The following is an 18775-nucleotide window of genomic DNA, read 5'->3' on the forward strand; positions in this document are numbered from 1 at the left end:
GTTCCCAAAACCAGTCCTTTGAACTCTTGCTCTTAGCTCTTCCATCCCCTCCCCAAAGCCTGTCGTTCTCTCAACACACATCTGTTGAGCATCTCCCAGGCCGGCACTGTACTCTGGGCCAGGTTACAGCAGTGATGAAAACTGACACGGATCCCTGCCCTCCTGGACTCTAGTGAGGGAGGCAGCCGTGACGTCACACCTGGTGTGCTGTGACTGTGAGGAGTGAGACAGGGCAAGGAGGAAAGGAGGATAGATGGGGTAGAGGGAGGCTCCTCTGAGGAGGCGACATCTGAGTGGAGACCCGGCCAACAGAGGGAGTGAGCCACCTCGATATCCAGCTTGCTGATAATACCCTGATTTTCACCCTTGTTTCTGGACATAACAATTTTGGGCATTTTGGGTTGACCTCCTGCTGTGATGGGTATGAATTGAGTTTGTTTAGTCCTCCCCTCCTCCCCCATCTTCCCCCACGACGGAATCCTATCTTTGTCCTCTTCCTCTGTTACCTTTGTGCATCATTTTCTGTCCCCCACCCTTGACGCTGCTGTGGAAGATGAGGATAAGACTGTCTTACCACTGTGGTTCCTTACTGTTACCTCCTTTCCATCCACCTCCCAGCCTCTAACAGACTCTTTTTGTTGTTTTTAGCTTCTGTCTGCTGCTAAGTTTTTCCAGCTGGAGGCTTTGCAGCGACACTGTGAGATCATCTGTGCGAAAAGCATCAATACCGACAACTGTGTGGATATTTACAACCATGCCAAGGTAATCAATCTCATTATTGCGCAGTGCGCACACAGGAGCGCTGAAGCCGTGGAGGCTTTTCCTTGGCAAACACAGAGGCAGGGCAGAGAGCGGGTGCTGGGCCAGTTTTCTGAAGGCTAAGCCAAGATCTGCTTCCTGCTCTAGAAAAGATGCCTTCCACCTCCCCACCCAGAACAAGGAAGGGAGGAGCCCAGAAGTTTCAAAGGCAGAGTTCTCAAACAGTGCTTCGCAAACTCTCGCGTGCATATGGCTCATGTCACAGACTCCGGTTCCATAGACTGGGATGGGCCTGTTCAGCTTTTCTGACAAGCTCCCAGGTGATGTCTCTGCTGATGATCTAAGGGACACCTTCTAAGGTTCCAGAACAGAGGTTCTCCAATCCAGCAGCACCAGGGAACTTGTCGGAAAGGTACACTTTCAGGCCGTACCCCAGACCTACTGAATCAGAAACTTGAGGGGGACCCAGCCACCTGTGGCTTTGCATGCCCTCCAGCTGATTCTAATGCATGCTCAGGGGTGAGAACCGCCCTTCCAGAATTGTTCTCAATGCCAGCTGCACGTTAGAATCACCTGGGGACTACTTAAACTTCCTATGCCTGGGACCCATCACAGACTAATCAGTCAGCCTCTGGGAGTGGAACCTGGAGAAAGGCAGCTTTCAAAGCTTCCCAGGTGATGCTCAGATGTGGCCAAGATTGAGAACAAGCTGTAAGCACTGCTGAAGTCTTTGGCGTCTGCTTAATCAGGTGGACCCAACACCTGGCTACGAATTAGAATCACCTGGGGGAGCTTTCGGAATGCCAGTGTAGTCCCCCATCCCCGACGACCTCAGCAGTATCCTCTCAGGGAGCCCAGAAATCTATATTTTTAACAAGCTGCTAGAGTAACATCAGCCCTCAAACCAGTCTTCACTCCAGTTTTCAGGAACCACTGATTTCATCCAATTCACTTCATCAGTGGGGAGACTGGGCCCAAGAGAAGTAAAATACTTTGTCCAGGTACCACTGCATTTTGTTCCACGTGCTGAGCACAGGGGGCATTAACAGTTCCAGCAAGAAACAATAAAACCCGTTAAGATGAGGAGTCAGGTTGATTGATTGATTGATTGATGAGATGGAGTTTCACTCTTGTTGCCCAGGCTGAAGTGCAATGGTGCAATCTAGGCTCACTGCAACCTCCTCCTGGGTTCAAGCAATTCTCCTGCCTCAGCCTCCCAAGTAGCTGGGATTACAAGCATGAGCCACCGCACCCAGCCAAGATGAAGAGTTATTTTAGGAGTTTACAACAAAATTTTCCTGTTTTATATAACTGGAGCCCAGTACACATGACTCCCATATCACACACAGCTCTGGACAATAACAGTGCACGTGAATGACGCTCCTATTGCTTGTTGCGAAAAATCAGATTGCATGTGAGATGCTGCTTGCTTAAGACAGCATTCAGTGAGCCCTTTTAATGTGCAGGCACCTGTGCTAAGAGCCTTGTTGCATCTTGTTTTTTAATCTTCACTACAACCCTTTTAGGTAAATGCTACACTAGTCCCATGTCATCATAAGGAGACTGAAGCACAGAGAGGTGAAGTAGCTTGCTTAAGGTCACACAGCTAGTAATGAGATTTCTGTATTATGGTAAAATGTACATAACATAGAATTTGCCACTTTAACCATTTTTAAGTATACAGTTCAGTGGTATTAGGTACATTTGATTGTTGTGCAACCATCACTACCATTCATCTATAGAATTTTTTCATCTTTCCAAACTGATACTATACCCTTTCAACACCAATTCCTCATTCCTCCCCTCCCCCAGGCCCTGGTATTCACCATTCTACTTCCTGTCTCTATGAATTTGACTACTCAAGGGATGTCACATAAGTGGAATCATACAATATGTGTCTTTTTGTGACTGATTTATTTCACTTAGCATAATGTCCTCAAGGTTCATCCATATTGTAGCATGCGTCAGAATTTCTTCTTTAAGGATGAATAATATTTCACTGTATGTACATGCCATATTTTGTTTATTCATCTATCAATAGACACTGTGGTTGCTTCCACTTTTTGGTTATTGTGAACAATATTGTGTTGCTGTGAACATGGGTGTACAAATATCTGTTCAAATCCCTGCCTTTTTTTTTTTTTTTTTTTTTTTTTTTTTTTTTTGACACAGAGTCTCGCTCTGTCACTCAGGCTGGAGTACAGTGACATGATCTCGGCTCACTGTAACCTTTGCCTCCCAGGTTCAAGCGATTCTCCTGCCTCAGCCTCCTGAGTAGCTGGGACCACGAGCATGCGCCACCATGCCTGGCTAATTTTTGTATTTTTATTAGAGACAGATGCTTGCCATGTTAGCCACGCTGGTCTTGAACTCCTGACCTCAGGTGATCCACCAGCCTTAGCCTCCCAAAGTGCTGGGATTACAGACGTGAGCCACCGCGCCTGGCCTCAAATTTGTGCTTTCAGTTATTTGGGGTATATCCCCAGAAGTGTAGTACTGAGACTTTTGAACCCAGATTTGTCTCACTCCAAAGCATAGGTTCTTAACCCTGTGTTTACTGTCTGGCTTAATAAATGTTGGAAATATTTTCAATAATCCTTGATACTCAAGATTTTCTGATTGGCTATCAGTAAATCAAAAAGTACAGTCAGTCTACATTGTACACACACACACACACACACACACACACACTTGGGTTCTAGTTAAATGAGGATTATACCAAAATCTGGTTTCTCAGGACACAAGCTTTTTTTTTTCAATCTTAAACTGATTACTTTGCAGAAGGGGGGTCTCTTTCTCTGCACCAAGGCAGAGAGACTGATTAGCCTTGTGCTCCTCTGCCCTCCTCCTCGACCATGGTCACTCAAATTGCCCCATGAACTTGACATCCACGGTGGCTTTTCTGTGGCCTACCACCTTGGCAGTGAGGCCTGTTTCACAATCCCATTTTAATCTTTTCAAGTTTGTTGGCAGGCAGCTTCTGTAGCATATCTTGTGATTTAATAATGTCGCCTGATGCAATGTGAGCCCCGGCTGGGAATACAGGCTTAGAACACCTATGGCAGAGAAACTGCTTCTTTCATACATACATATATACATATATATATACCTACAGACACCCTTTGCAGACAGGGCTTTGGCTTTTACGGACACCAGCTCTGCCTCAGACATCCAGGCCACTACCTGGAGTGTTTCCAAGAGAAATATCTGCCCTTCGTGATAGTCACCTGGAGGGCAGTGCAATGCCAGCCGCCCCCTGCCCTTTCTGTGCACTGCTTCCCCTGTGCTGTGGATGCTGCAGTCTGCTAACGGCCACACACCATGTGGATTCGATGACTGGCAGATTGTGCTGCAAATAGAGGCTAGTTTAGGAAAAAGAGTGGTAAAGAGAGAAACCAACACTTAGCATTTGTAACTCCAGGCAATACAGGCGTTTAGATGCTAAGAGCCACGTTCCAAATGTCGACCACGACCTCCACAACGTTACCTCTGTATTACATCTAACCGCTTGAGACAGCTGCAGAATTTTATACAGAGGAGAAACCCATTCCACAAATGCATGGCTTAGCCATCTGTTTTTTCCTAGTAAACCTGTACCAAACTATTCAGTTATGAAAAGAGGCCCTGGAGCTTCTTGTGGCCCTTTCAGCGTGTCTCTTGAGAAGAAGAACAAGCTGGTTCATCAGACTGAATTTCAGCTGTTGTGGTTAAGCTCAACAGTGCATCATGATGGAAAGAACACAGGTTTGGAAACCAAAGGATTTTTTCGCTAGTGTTTATTGAGTAGCCAGTATTTCCTAGGAGCTGTATTCATCAGAATATAATACAATATTCTGAATATAATATAATATTCAGAATATAATATGAAATTAGAGGAGCCGGGCGCAGTGGCTCACACCTGTAATCCCAGCACTTTGGAAGGCTGAGGTGGGAGGATCACTTAAGGCCAGGAGTTTGAGACCAGCCTGAGCAACATAGTGAAACCCCATCTCTATAAAAAGAAATACAAAAAAAAAAAATTGCTGGGCATGCTGGCGCACACCTCTAGTCCCAGCTACTCAGAAGGCAGGAGGATCACCTGAGCCCTGGAGGTCAAGGCTGCAGTAAGCAGAGATCACGCCACCATACTCCAGCCTGAGCCACAGGGTGAGGCTCTGTCTGAAAAATAATAATAAAAAAAAAAAATTAGACATGGTCTCTGCCCTTGAAAAAATTACAGTCTAGGACAAGGGCCAGATAATATTTTCAACTTTCCAGACCACACAGTTGGCTTTGTACCTACTCAGTTTTGCAAAAAGCAACCAAAGAATATGTAAATGAATGGTATGGTATGGCTGTGTTCCAATAAAACTTTATTTATAAAAACAGGTGGTGGGCCATATTTGGCCTTCAGGCCTATAGTTTGCCAACCACTGGTCTTGGGAATGAGAGCTCCAATCCCAGTTCTGTTAGTAATTAGTTGTGTGGAGATAGGCCAGAGGTTGATATACAGTCACCATTCAATAAATACTATCAAATATTATCAATATAGGTATATATTATGCTTTTATTTTCCACTAACATGTGCTGAATGACACTAATCTACAAAGCAAGTGCCAGGTGTGCTGGTGGGGGGTGCTCACTGTGTCCTCAGAATCAGATTGGCAACTCTGAGCCTCAGTTCCCTCACCTGTACCAGGAAGCCTTGTACTCTGTGATTCTAAGAGCAGGATTCATGTTGAAAGAATGAAAAGATTTCTAAGCCAGGTGCAGTGGCTCACACCTGTAATCCCAACACTTTGGGAGGCCCGCCTTGGAGGCTGAGGCAGAAGAATCACTTGAACCCTGGAGGTGGAGGTTGCAGTGAGCCAAGATCATGCCACTGTGCTCCAGCCTGGGCAACAGAGTAAAACTCTGTCTCAAAAAAATAAGAATGAAAGGATTGCTAAGATCTCTCTCAGTTCCAGAGTTCCAGGATTTGTGCATCTATATGGACATTTGTGGGATAACTAGTCCACTCACTGATAAACTTCATCAAGCTTTATAAGCCTCTTGGAGACCACAGAATTACTACATGCATCCCTGTCCTAAATGGCACAGCAGAGCACAATACCCCTGTAGTCCACCCCTTGCTTTTGTAACTTGGAAAACTGAGGCCCAGAGAAGTGATTTGATTGGCACGAGGCCAAGGAATGGAGGAATGGACTCCAGCCCTTTGACAGGATGAGCTGCAAAGTCACACCCCATGGGTGTGTGCTGGGGAATCAGAGACATTCTGCAGCCAGTCTTCCTTAGCAGGTGTGCGCCATTATTAGCTCTGAAGGCATAATCTGAAAGGTGCTTTTCAGAAGCATAACCATCTCCCATTTCCTCTCCATTCTCCACAGTTTCTTGGTGTCACGGAGCTCTCAGCATATTGTGAAGGCTACTTTCTCAAAAACATGATGGTCCTCATTGAAAACGAAGCATTCAAGCAGCTCCTGTATGACAAAAATGGTGAAGGGACCGGCCAGGATGTGCTCCAGGACTTACAGAGGACGTTGGCCATCAGAATTCAGTCCATTCACTTGTCATCTTCCAAAGGTTCCGTGGTTTGAAATGCCCAGTGCAGCGAATGCTTCCCGGGAACCTTCCAGTTCTCCTGCCGCATTGGCTTTACACAAACACAGACAAATTCCACCTGGCACCTGTTTTTGGCTGGGCCAAGGAGCTGCCTCTACTGCTCCCACGTGTTCCTGTTGAAAAACAAAGGACTTTCCACCGGTCTGCAGATCAGATCACCTGGGTCCAGAGCTTAATGGGCAACTGGACAACCAAGTTAACCCCAACCAAAAGCAACCCTAGGACCTTTGAACACCCACTGCCGGGGACCACTGTCCAATGAATGGATTGAGGACTTTCAAAGGTCACTCAGGTTCCAGGTTGACAGTTGGTGGACTTCACCGTACCGATCCTGAAGAGATTGTATTACACATTGAGGACCTTGGTAGCTGTGCTTCAGCAAACGTCAACCATGGTAGCAAATTGATGAGGCTGTGACCCGTAATGAGGAAATAATTTGGCAAATTTTTAGGGGTGGGAACTTTTTAAAATGTTCATTTAAAAAAAACAAAAACAAAAACAGGGCAGTCTTGTAGTTTAAAATATATTTCTAAAAGCTTAACAGTTCGTTTTCAACTAAATTGTGTTTAGGGATCTGTGTTTTGAGATTTTTCTTTCCTTTTTTTTTTAAATAGTAAGTCACAGGTCCACACTGTGTAAACATGCATCTGATAAGATACTGCTGATATTCTAAACAAGTCGAAATAATCTTGCCTTAGTGATCATGATTACACAAAAGAGGTGCACTGCCAATAAGTATCTCTAATTCAATAGTTGAAAACAACCTGCATGCTAATCGTGGTTTCGGGGTGAGAATAAAACACCCCCACATAACATGCATTTGCATGGGTCCGAACCTGTGAAATGTTACGTTTGTGCTTCATTTTTGCCAACGTAAAAATGTTCCATCATTTCTAGCTAAAACTCCATTTGGTGAAACTAACATATCCATTTCTTTTCCTAGTTATGGATGATTTGGGGATGCTTTTGCAGAAATGTGTTCATAGATGATGCTGAATGGGGGGGAGGGGGGCAGCACGTCAGAGAATTTACTATTAATCCCAGAGTTTTCTCTGTATTCTCAGAAGATGTTAATAGTTTGTTACTAGCCAGAGAGTATGACTATGTTAGATTATTTTTAAAGATGAAACATGTATGATAGGATGGATTCTTTCTGTATTCTGAGAGTGTACAGTATAGATTATAATGAAAGTTTATATCAACAGGGTTTCGTTGGCTCTGCCATATATTATAAGCAAAAGAGATTGGTAAAGTGCCACAGTATTCCAGATAACTTTTCAGTTGCGGCCTTTCTTCTCGTTCTTTAATTTGAAACCTAGATACATGCAGTAAAAACTAGGAGAATGACTTTTACCCTTGGGGACGGCCAAGTTTTGTTGATAAACCTATTTCCTAGCATGCCTTCAGGAAGTTGCACCAGACCCTAGATTGTGAAGGAGCCACTGTTCTTCTGTTGTACGAGCTCCCTGAACCATTGTTCAGAGGACCAACGTAACATCGCTTCATGGGCATGGCCCATGGAGCATCTGGGTGACATCTGTCTACAGTATTGGCTCTTCTGCGAGGCTAATACACAAGGCCTCTCTTCCACATGGTCATTTGCAAACCTCCCCCAGCCCCTACCATCCAATGTGGAAGGAAAACAAGAACTGCCTGAAGAAGAGTCCAAGCTACAGATACACAGCGTGTGCATCGCGGCTGTCACCTTCCTCCTCCCTCTTCTGTATCCTCAGAGATGCTGCGTGGATGTTTCCTTAACCTCAGCTGACTTCCCTGTGAATGTCTTAATGCTAGTTCAGGGCCTCCGGGCATTGATTTGTACAGTGGCAACTCCCAATGGGGCTTCTGTTATCGTTTGTGTGCTTTCTCTGTCATTAAAAGAAATGATTTTCCCAGGCCGTGCACCATGTGTGTGGTTTGAGTGAGCTCTTTATCCCAACAGTTCAAGCCTCAGAACGTCACTCGGTGAAGAGATTGGACAATGTGGTCCCGCAGAAAAAGTCAAGGGAAATGAAGACACTAGATAAAAGACAAATGTTCCTGTTGCTGGCGGTGTGGCAGCCAAGCCCTAGTGACCTTTTTCACATCAGGCAGAGAAGCTACAGGTGCCACCACCTGGGCCACCGCCATAGCACTGCCTAAGGCAGAGAACTCGCCTGCAGAGGGTGGAGTTCTGGCTGTCACTCGTGTGCCTGGATGACACTTTTTGAGGCTAGGGGGATGAGAAAGACAAGTTATCTCCACATGGTGGGTCCCCACCAAGGGCCAGCGTGAGCTGACGCTAGGGGATGGTGGCAGCATTATGGGATGGGGGTGGGGGTCACGGAGGGACAGGCAGCTCTCTTCCTGGGTGTCATCATTGCTGAGGTCAAACCAAGTCCCCAGGGGCTCTGCTGTGGCTCCTGACCCAGCCTGGGCCCAACCCAGGCATGTGGGCAGATGAATCGCCCTGGCCAATCCACAAAAGCCTACAAGCAGGTCTGGGGAGAGGCCCAGCCAGCCCTGGGAGACCTGGGCCAGTGAGGCCGGGTAGAGAGCTCACATCGCCCCACCTCCCGGAAATGACTGCTCAAGCCCGCTTAGCAATCCAGGTCTGTTCCTTCTATAGGAAGCAACCCAGTGCCAGGGCCAGAACTGTGAGTCAGGCCAGGAAAGCAGAAGGTCGGTTTATTTTTGACTGTGTGTCGCCCTCGGTGTGGCTTCAGGGTGAGTAGGCATTTTTGACTTATTGCTTTTAGGATGCTAAAGTGCATGCTACCCCATTCGCCTTGTACTTGTCTGACAGGTGGCTTTGACATTCAGGCCTCAGCAAAGCCCATGCAGGGGCCCATTAGCATCTTAGGGTGTGGAAGAAAGCGTGGGGCGGGGCGGGGTTGGGGGGGGGGCGCTGCCTGCCACAGGTTCCCTCCGCCCCTTCCATTTGCAATGGGGCACTGGAAGGAGTGTGTACGTGCAGGCGCCCCCAAGAAACACAAGGACCCGACTTAGTTTCTGTGCCCACCCCCATGGCCATTGGTCTTACATATACCATACCTGGATATCATTCATTCTCCTCAAAAGAAGGAGAATCCACTGAAAATGAAGATCAGGATGTGAGCTCCCATCACGGAGATGCCCAGGCAGAAACCGGAAGATGATGCAGTCAGGCATGGGGGCGGGGTTGGAGGAGGAGCTCTAGGACCTCCCCCACCCTGAGATTCTGTGATTCTGCTTTTGTTCTGTGTTCCCCGTTCTGCGATTCTGCTTTTGGATCTCACATTGTTTCTTCCTGTAAAGCCCCAGGCAAAAAGTGCTATTCGACTGCATGTTGTCATACCAAGACTTTTATTACACAGTGTTTTGCTAGCATCGGGCTGTGTGGATAAAGGGTTCTTTGAGAAAATCTATTTCACCAGTCTTGAGTCCTCTGGCTTCGGAATTCAGCGTCCACCTCCCTCCACCCCCACCTTGCGTCAGAGATGAATGAATAGTCGCAGAGGGGCTCGCATTCTCCCACTTATAGTTCTTTCTGCCTGGCCCCTACACAGCCTCCATGGCCAGCAGTTTCCTGGGTTTCTCCACTCAGGGAGACATCTATTGAGCACCTTCTGTTGGCAGCACTGATTGCTGAGCCCTGGACTCCAGCACAGACCTGAAAACCCTGTTCCGACTGGATTCAACCCCTGACTAGCTTTGAGACTTTGGACAAGTTACTTACTCTATCTAGTATTCACCTTCCTCTTTCGAAAAAAAAAAAAGGGTTTAACTATAACTAGTGGCCGGCCGCTGTGGCTCACGCCCGTAATCTCAACACTTTGGGAGGCCAAGGTGGGCAGATCACTTGAGATCAGGAGTTCAAGACCAGCCTGGCCAACATGGCACAACCCCATCTCTACTAAAAATACAAAAATTAATGGGGCGTGGTGGCAGGCCCCTGCAATCCCAGCTACTCGGGGAGGCTGAGGCAGGAGAATCGCTTGAACCTGGGAGGCAGAGGTTGCAGTGAACCAAGATTGTGCCACTGCACTCCAGCCTGGGCAACAGAGCGAGACTCCGTCTCAAAAAGAAAAAAATAAAACCACTATAACTAGTGAATAGTGTTGTTGGGAGGATTAAAGGAGATAGTTTGTATGAGTCTCACACTGTTAGTAGCAGGCAAAAGGCTTTTCTAAACTTCTAAGACTGAGCAGAAGGAAGGGGAAATTGATGATTCATACAAGGAAAGAAAGGCTAATGACTTTGCCTTCATTTCTAGAACTTTCTACAGCAGCGGTTCCCATGGTGATTTGTGATTCTCTAGGGTTTTGCTACTTATTCTGAGGAGTATAGGAGAATTCCCCCACAACTGAGCTCTTTTGTGATTCTAGTTCCTAGCACAGTGCTTCACACAAAGTAATCAAGAAATGTTTGCAAATAGAAGCCAAGTACACCTGGATTTCCTTTCATATAAACATGGTATTTTCAAAAGATTCGAGTTGCAGGGATTCACTCTTCCAAATTCCTTGGAAGAGAATACACAGGAATGTGAGATTCACATGTGTGACTTGGATGACACAAGACTCCCATGGTGTGTGACTAAGGTCAAAGACCCCACAAATGGCTGAGCAGGGCCCAGGCCCACCAGAGCCAACTCTCAGTCCAGGGTTTGAGGACCACGACTCTGTCGAGAGGGAGAGGGTAGCCACAAACCCCCAAATGAAACAAACTGCTAAATATCCCTCCAGAAAAATCTGGGACTGCTGTCCTCATCAAGTTAGCAGGCAAGCCCATATGCCCTGTGCTGCCGCTTGAGTGGACACTCATCCCCGCCCCCACTCCACCAAGAAACCTCCCTGGTGGAACTTCACGTCACCTCCGTTCCTTCCAGCCTGGCCAATGCCTTGAATAAAGCAGCACGTGCCTTTGGCTGGGGCCACTGCAGAAGCTGCTATGATGCCTATTTTTTCCACCCTCTTTAAAAATAACTCAACAGATTTTGAACTTCCTGCTTGGCAGAAAAAAAATAGAACTCATACTCAGCAATCACATCGTGCTTTAGTTCCCATCACTGATGAGGCAGGCAGATAACGAGTGCCCTGTGAAAGGACACATCTCCAAGTTTAGCCCTGAATCTGAAAAGACAATCTGTCTGTGTGAATAGGCAATTAGAAGAGATGCCCTGATGTCACTGATGCGTTCTCTGGATGTTGCTTTTCAGAGTTAACCTTCAGATGAGTTCTGAATTTTAATGCTGTGGAAAACCTCTGGGATGAAGAGCTACAAAGGGAAGAGGCTGATTGGTACAATGGAGGGGCTCTGTGCTGGGCACCACATCTCACCCCTGACCCTGAATCTGTCATCTGCTACGTGGGTGACCTGGTTCAGGCCTCTTCTCCATCTGGACCTGTTTCCTCAACTCCTTCTAACTTGATGTCCTGTGAGCCTAGACCGGAACCTGTCACACTCTCCTTACCACGCTCCTATATTAGAGCCTTGTGAGAACATCATTTTGTGTAATAGAACATTCTAGATTGCAACCAGGAGGATTTAGCAAAAGGGACCTTTTTCATCATTTCACAATGATGCCTTCAGCAAAACAGGCTCCCAGCAGGAAACCAGATAAAGCGTTAGAATGAGGCTTCAGCTATCTTATCATGAAGATGGCATCTCTCTGGATCATTGCTACATGACCACCATCTCCTTTTTGGTTTTGGGTTTTTTTTTTTTTTCACTTTTTATTTTGAAACAATTACAGATTCACAGGAAGTTGCAAAGATAATATAGAGTAACCAAATGGTGACATCTTAGATAAATCTTGTACAATATCCAAACCAGGAAGTTGACATCGCTACAATGTGTGTGTATCATTCTGTGACATCTTGTCACGTGTGGATTCATGTAACCACCACCAAGATCACTCTTCCCTCACTACAAAGATCTCCCTCATGCTACCCCTTTGGAATCACTCTGGCCCTTCCTCCACCAACTTCATCCCAAACCCCTGACAACCACTAATCTGTTTTCCATCTCTATAGTTTTGTTATTTCAAGAATGTTATGTCAATGAGACCATATAGTAAGTGGCCTTTGGAGATTGGTGTTTTTATTATTATTATTATTGACACAGGGTCTCGTTCTGTCACGCAGGCTGGAGTGCAGTGGTGCGATTTCAGCTCACTGCAACCTCTGCCTCCCAGGCTCAAGAATCCTCCTGACTCAGTCTCCCAAGTAACTGGAACCACAGACATGAGCCACCATGCCCAGCCAATTTTTATTTATTTACTTATTTAGGTAGAGATGGGGATTTTACCATGTTGCCCAGGCTGGTGTCGAATTTCTGGGCTCAAGCAATCCTCCCACCTCAGTATCCTGAGTAGCAGGACCACAGGCATGCACACCACTACCAGATCAGTTTTTCAAAAATTTTCTAGTAGAGACAGGGTCTCGCCACGTTGCCAGGACTGCTCTCAAACTCCTGAGCTCAAGCAATCTGTCTGCCTCAGCCTCCTAAAGTTCTGGGATTACAGGTGTTAGCACCTCAAACGGCGAGGCTGGCTTTTTGCACTCAGCAGAATGCCTCAGAGACCCATCCAAGGAGGCTGCACATACGGAATGTTTGTTCCTTTTCATTGCTGAGTAGCATTCCCCAGCATCCCATCACCTTTTAACCAGAGAAAGAGACAGGGGCTTTCTCTGTCACCCAGGCTGGAGTACAGTGGCTTGGTCACGGCTCACTGCAGCCTCAGCCTCCCGAGGCTCAAGCAATCCTCCAACCTCAGCCTCCAGAGTAGCCACGGGTGGGAGTCTCCACGCCTGGCTAATTTTTTCATTTTTTTGTAGAGATGAGGTTATACTATGTTGTCCAGGCTGCTCCCAAACTAGGTCTTTCTGTAATTGACGACTTCTAGACATCTCACTAATGGTGTAGGGCAGTGCTTCCCAAATTTGTTAAAGTGACTCTATGGGGTTGGAGTGGGGCTTGAAATTCATTGTTTCTAACAAGCATCCCAGCACTGCTGCTGCTGCTGCTGCTGGTGGTCCAGGAGCCTCACTTTGAGTAGCAAAGGTGTGGAGTCTGGAAGTCAGAGATTCATCTCAAGCCCTTTCTGCTGCCAGACCAACCTGTGACACCTGTTCTGTCACCTGGCCTTTCTGGAGTCTCAACCTTGAGAGTTATTACGAGCCTTTCTTTCTGACCCAGGGGAGATATTTTCACAATACATCCGAAAAAAATCATTGAAATTCTGTCTTCCAAAACCAACCACCACATGTTCTCACTCATAAGTGAGAGCTGAACAATGAGAATACATGGACACAGCGAAGGGAACATCACACATCAGGGCCTGTCAGGGGGTGGGGGCAAGGGGACGGAAAGCATTAGGATAAATATCTAATGCGTTCGGGGCTTAAAACCTAGATGACAGGTTGATGGGTGCAGCAAACCACCATGGCACATGTATACCTATGTAACAAACCTGCACATTCTGCACATATACCCTAGAACTTAAAGTATAATTATAAAGATAAATAAATGTAATTCTGTCTTCCTAGGTGGAGGGCTCTAACATTCTGAATTAAGCGAAGGAATTACTCATAACCTCACTCTGCCTTACTTTTCCCTGGTCTGTTGTTGATCTAAATCAAGTTTATTTATTTCACGGGTATTTACTGATGCCCTAATATAAGAGACCCACCTCTGTGCAATGGCATTAAGCAAAGGTAACCAAAGGTGACCTCACCCCTTTTCTTTGTCCTGTTTCCTTCAGGGTTGGCGGCAGAAGGAAAAGAAAAGATTCTTGTTTATTTTCAGACTATGTTTTGAGGCTTCTCTCTGCACTCACAGAGCCCCCCTGGGGTGGCAGGGACACCCAGGAGAATCAACAAGGGAAGAATCAAAGATGCTGCCCCTCCCTGTCCACTTCACAACACTTTGATAGTGGAGAGGGACGCTGGAGTATCTGGTTCAAAATGGCTGCTGGGTGACCCTGCTATTTCTCAGTTGTATGCTATAGGGAATGAGTGGGTGGGGAAGAAGAAAAACTGGTAGAATCTTATCCATAATTACTCATTATTTTCTTTACTTGTGAAAGGAACGACTGCATTTTCGGCACTTCAAGGGACTCGCTGTCATGCATTAAATATTTTGTTTGGGGAAGGAAAAAACTCAGATAGTGTTTTCTGTTGAATAAGTAATGAGAAAGTAAATGAAGTCTGTTTCTTCTAGAAATTCCTTGAGCCAAGGAATGATTCCTTGCCCCTAAAATGTGAGGGTTTCAGTGGACCAGTGAGTTTAATGTAAGTCAGCTGTGTAATGTGGCTGCTTAGAAGAGTTCATTTAGCTATGGGCTACATTAATAGAAGCAAGATTGCTAGAATGATGGAGGTGATGGTGCTCCACTGTGCACTGGAGGGCTTTCTGCTGGAATTATGCACTCAGATCATATCCTGCATGAGTCAAGGTTTCTAGCAGCAAGCAACTCTGGTTCATTTAACAAGAAAGAGGGTTTATTCAAAACTATTAGAAGATGTACACAGTTGTCGGGAAGGCTGGAGAAACCATTAAAGGCAGAACCTTTTATAATAACTTATAAACCATGACACTGAACTGGCCTGATGAGCTCATTGCTGCCACTGCTTCCACCAAATGATATGGAAGCAGAAATCACTAACGGTATTTCTGTAGTTCCCAGAAACCTGGCTTCAGTCACTGCTCTTTCCACAAGCACCAATGTCGTTCCTACATCAGGAACTCGTCCTACCCCAAAAAGCTCAGTGCTTCTGCCTCCACTTGCACTACATAATGGAAGCTCCCATCTCCTCGTGTTGGCCCTTTAGTATCAAAATTTCACTGGGTACATCCACATCTGACAGGCAGAACCTAGGTCACATGCCTGCACCTTAGTTGCCGGGGAGGCTGGCAGTTTCAGTTCTCGCCGCTACGTTAGGGAGACAGGAAATGTACTGTGTGATTTCTACAAATATAGAAAGATGATGGGTAGCCATGAACATGACAAATGTCCCCTGTGCTTGATGAAAGTCACAGAGAAATTGCAGCCTCATCAGAAGGAAGTAACCAAAGGTGAAAGAACAGCCAAAGAGGCCGAACGTGGTGGCTCATGCCTGTAATCCCAGCACTTTGGGAGGCCGGGGTGGGTGGATCACTTGAGGCCAGGAGTTCGAGACCAGCCTGGCCAACATGATGAAACCCCATCTCTACTAATACAAAAATACAAAATACTAATACAAAAATTAGCCAGGTGTGGTGGCAGGCACCTAGAATCCCAGCTACTTGGAGGCTGAGGCATGAGAATCGTTTGAACCCAGGAGGCAGAGGTCGCAGTGAGCCAAGATCATGCTGCTGCACTCCAGCCTGAGTAACAGAGCAAGACTCAAAAAGAAAAAAAAAAAAAAAAGAACAGCCAAAGGAACTGGGATATTTGGCCTGTAGAAGAAAAGACTTGGGTGACCATCTTAATTTTAGTTGTCTTCAAACGGCAGAAGAGGCCTCACAGATAAGAGGAATCAGGCTGAGTGTGGTGGCTCCTGCCCATAATACCAACACTTTGGGAGGCTGAGGCAGGAAGTTTGCTTGTTTCTAGGAGTTCAAGACTGGCCTGGACAACATAGTATGACCCCATCTCTACAAAAAATTTTAAAAACATTAGCCAGGTGCAGCGGTTCATCCTGTAGTCCCAGCTACTCTGGAGGCTGAGGTGGGAGGATCACTTGAGCCTGGGAGGTAGAGGCTGCAGTCAGCAGTAGTCATGCCACTGCACCCCAGCCTGGGCAATAGAGCGAGATCCCCATCGAAAAGAAAAGAAAAGAAAAAGGAACTACCTTGTTGAGTATGATAACAAAGATAAGAGCTGTCCCAGTGATAGACCCTTGAAGGATTTAGATTTCACCTAAGTATAAATAAGAACTTTTAACAGTCAGAGCAATGCCTTCCAAAGATGGAATGAAGAGGTAGTAGTGAGTTCTCCATGACAGGAGCCATTCCAGAAAATGCTAGCCAACCCCTCGAGAGAGATTCAAGCAATAAAGGGAGGGTAGAATTTACAGGTTCCTTACAACTCAGGGGCGTTGTCATTATTAGTTCCCTCCTTCTGATACACATCATCTATTTGGCCTCAGAAAATGGATATCAATCTTGATATAGCTTACGTAGAATTTGTAATGACCTCCCAGTCTTCATTTGTTGGCCACTGCTGCATTTTATTACAGCACGCTACCCTATTTATCTTCATCGGGTTGTGAGGCAACAGATCAATTCATTATTCTTACTTATCTAATACAGAAGCAAGAAAAATTGTCCACAAAACCTTACCAGCTGGGAAGAGAAAAAGTAGCTAGAAGCAATTTGGTCACTGAAAAGTAGGACTTCTTTTTATAAAGAAAAAAATGCATTTCAGTAAAATGGTCAAGCTGGGGAAAGGCCATTTTTGAGAGTAGGATGAAATCCAGGTATGTGAATTTGCACACGTCCACCATGTCTGATATGCATTTTTTTAAACCACACTCAACAAAGAAAACCCATGAGTCATGCATCAGTTTGGCACAAGTGGCTGGTGAGTGAGGTCTCCTGTCAGCCTCAGTCTCCCCTCCTGCAGAATGGGAATGTCATTGCATTAACACGACAGGTGACAGAGAGACACTTGTGCAGCAATGGTGGAAGGGAGAACTCTGTCAAAATGAAGGGAGAAGCAAGAGGCAAGAGAGGGATTTTCTGTGCCCTGGACATGGCCGCCTCCAATTTTATCATGGATTGGTTAATTCCACCTCCCCAGCAGCCTCAGGTCCCCAAAGGCCAGCAGTGGTTCTGTAAGCCATCAGCCTGAGGCAGCCTACTGGCTGCACTCTTACTCCACTGTGGAGTATGAGGATTCATCCACCAGGCTCCAGTTTGATTCGCAGCACCCTCTTGACAGCCTCATTCCCCAGAGTCCCCTAGGACCCCAGCATTTTGTTCATCTCCTGCTCTGAGCTCTTCGGGAGGGAATGTGACTATGTGACTGTCAGCCAGTTGTCACATTTCATCCCAGAGGCAATGGAAACGATGCCTGAACACCGTGCCTCTGAGTGTGCTGCGTCGGAAACGCCTCTACGTGGCTGAAACATCATGGGCGATTTTCAGTACATGGGGGGCTGCTCTTTTCCATTCCTTTATATTTTGTGCTCCTCTTTATGCCTTTATCTTACTTCTCATAATAAATCCTATATGGTAAGAATTTTGATTCCCATTTTTACAGATAGGGAAACTGAGGTGCAGGCAACAAGGCTAAAAAGTGGCCGAGAGGGAATGTGGACCTAGGCTGACCTGACCTCTAAGCCCAACTCTTTGCGGTGCCTCTTCAGTTACAATGCCTGCTCTAAAGAGAGAGGGGAGTGAATAAGATGCGCCTCCCCTCTCCACTGCTTTGAAAAATATGATCAAGGCGGGCACAGTACTCACATCTGTAATCCCAGCACTTTGGGAAGCCAAGGCAGGCAGATTGCTCGAGCCCAGAGCTTGAGACCAACCTAGGCAATAAAGTGACACCCCGTCTCTACCAAAAAATAAAAAAAAAAAATTGGCCGGGCATGGTGGCAGGTACCTATAGGCCCAGCTACTCAGGAGGCTTGAGCCCAGGAGGTAGAGGTTGCAGTGAGCCAAGATCACTCCAGGGTGAGTGACAGAATGAGACCCTGTCTCAAAAAACAATAATAATAAAAAATATGATCAGCTGGGTGTGGGGGCATGTGCCTGTAGTCCAACACACTGGGAGGCTGAAGTAAGAGACTCACTTCAGCCCAGGAGTTCGAGGCCAGCCTGGGCAACATAGTGAGACCCTGTCTTTAAGAAAAAAAAGAAAAAAGGAGAAGGAGGAAGAAAGAGCTTTCTGGGCTAAGACAAATGTTAGTCATGTGTATCTGTGATGAACTGTAATGACTGGTCTACTTGTTCTGGATGTCATTTTTTTGGTGATTATTGTTTGGGGGAGAAAGAGATAGTAGGTGGCATGAGGATTCAATGTAGATACATCAATGTTTAATGGGACTGAGGACACAGAGGGGACACAGAGGTGTGGAAGACGGGGTCCCTCGAGCTGCTCCTTGACACACAGACACAGCCTAGGGGGCTTAGTTGCTGCCAAGCCAACTCTTTTGATGTGAAGTGAGGGGGCAGGAGTGGGGACAGACGGCCACTGAGGACCCACCACCCCAGGATGGCCAGGCACCTCTGGCAGGTGGGTCCACGGTTACTGATTGTCATGGTCAAGCTCAGCTGGGCACTGGGTTCAACAGGAGATGTGACTGACCCATTTTGCTTCTTTTATCTGAGTCTGCACCTTTCCTAACTCAGATTCTTAAAATACTTTTTTCTTCATACTTACTTTGTTTCTCTCTGTACTAATACACTAACTCGGACTTTTGGCTTTCATTGGGCCAAGGTCCCACCAATCTGGGTGCTCAGCCTC

The 18775-nt window shown here is 46.3% G+C and overlaps 2 protein-coding genes across 4 annotated transcripts in view; both read left to right on the forward strand.

Moving 5' to 3' along the window:
* Positions 1-7363, forward strand: part of ABTB3 (ankyrin repeat and BTB domain containing 3) — a 338029-nt gene extending 330666 nt beyond the window's left edge. For 2 of the 3 annotated variants that reach the window (XM_050749650.1, XM_050749651.1), the window contains 2 exons: positions 649-762; positions 6126-6335. In XM_050749650.1, coding sequence (XP_050605607.1) covers positions 649-762; positions 6126-6335 — 324 coding nt within the window. Of the gene's footprint in view, positions 1-648; positions 763-6125 lie in introns of all 3 variants that reach the window. The other variant, XM_050749652.1, reaches the window with a different exon arrangement.
* The window catches only part of PWP1 (PWP1 homolog, endonuclein), a 753749-nt gene that overhangs the window by 688831 nt on the left and 46143 nt on the right, over positions 1-18775 (forward strand). The gene's annotated exons all lie outside the window — the stretch shown is intronic.

Source organism: Macaca thibetana, chromosome 11 (genome assembly GCF_024542745.1).
Source record: "Macaca thibetana thibetana isolate TM-01 chromosome 11, ASM2454274v1, whole genome shotgun sequence".
NCBI lineage: Eukaryota > Metazoa > Chordata > Mammalia > Primates > Cercopithecidae > Macaca > Macaca thibetana.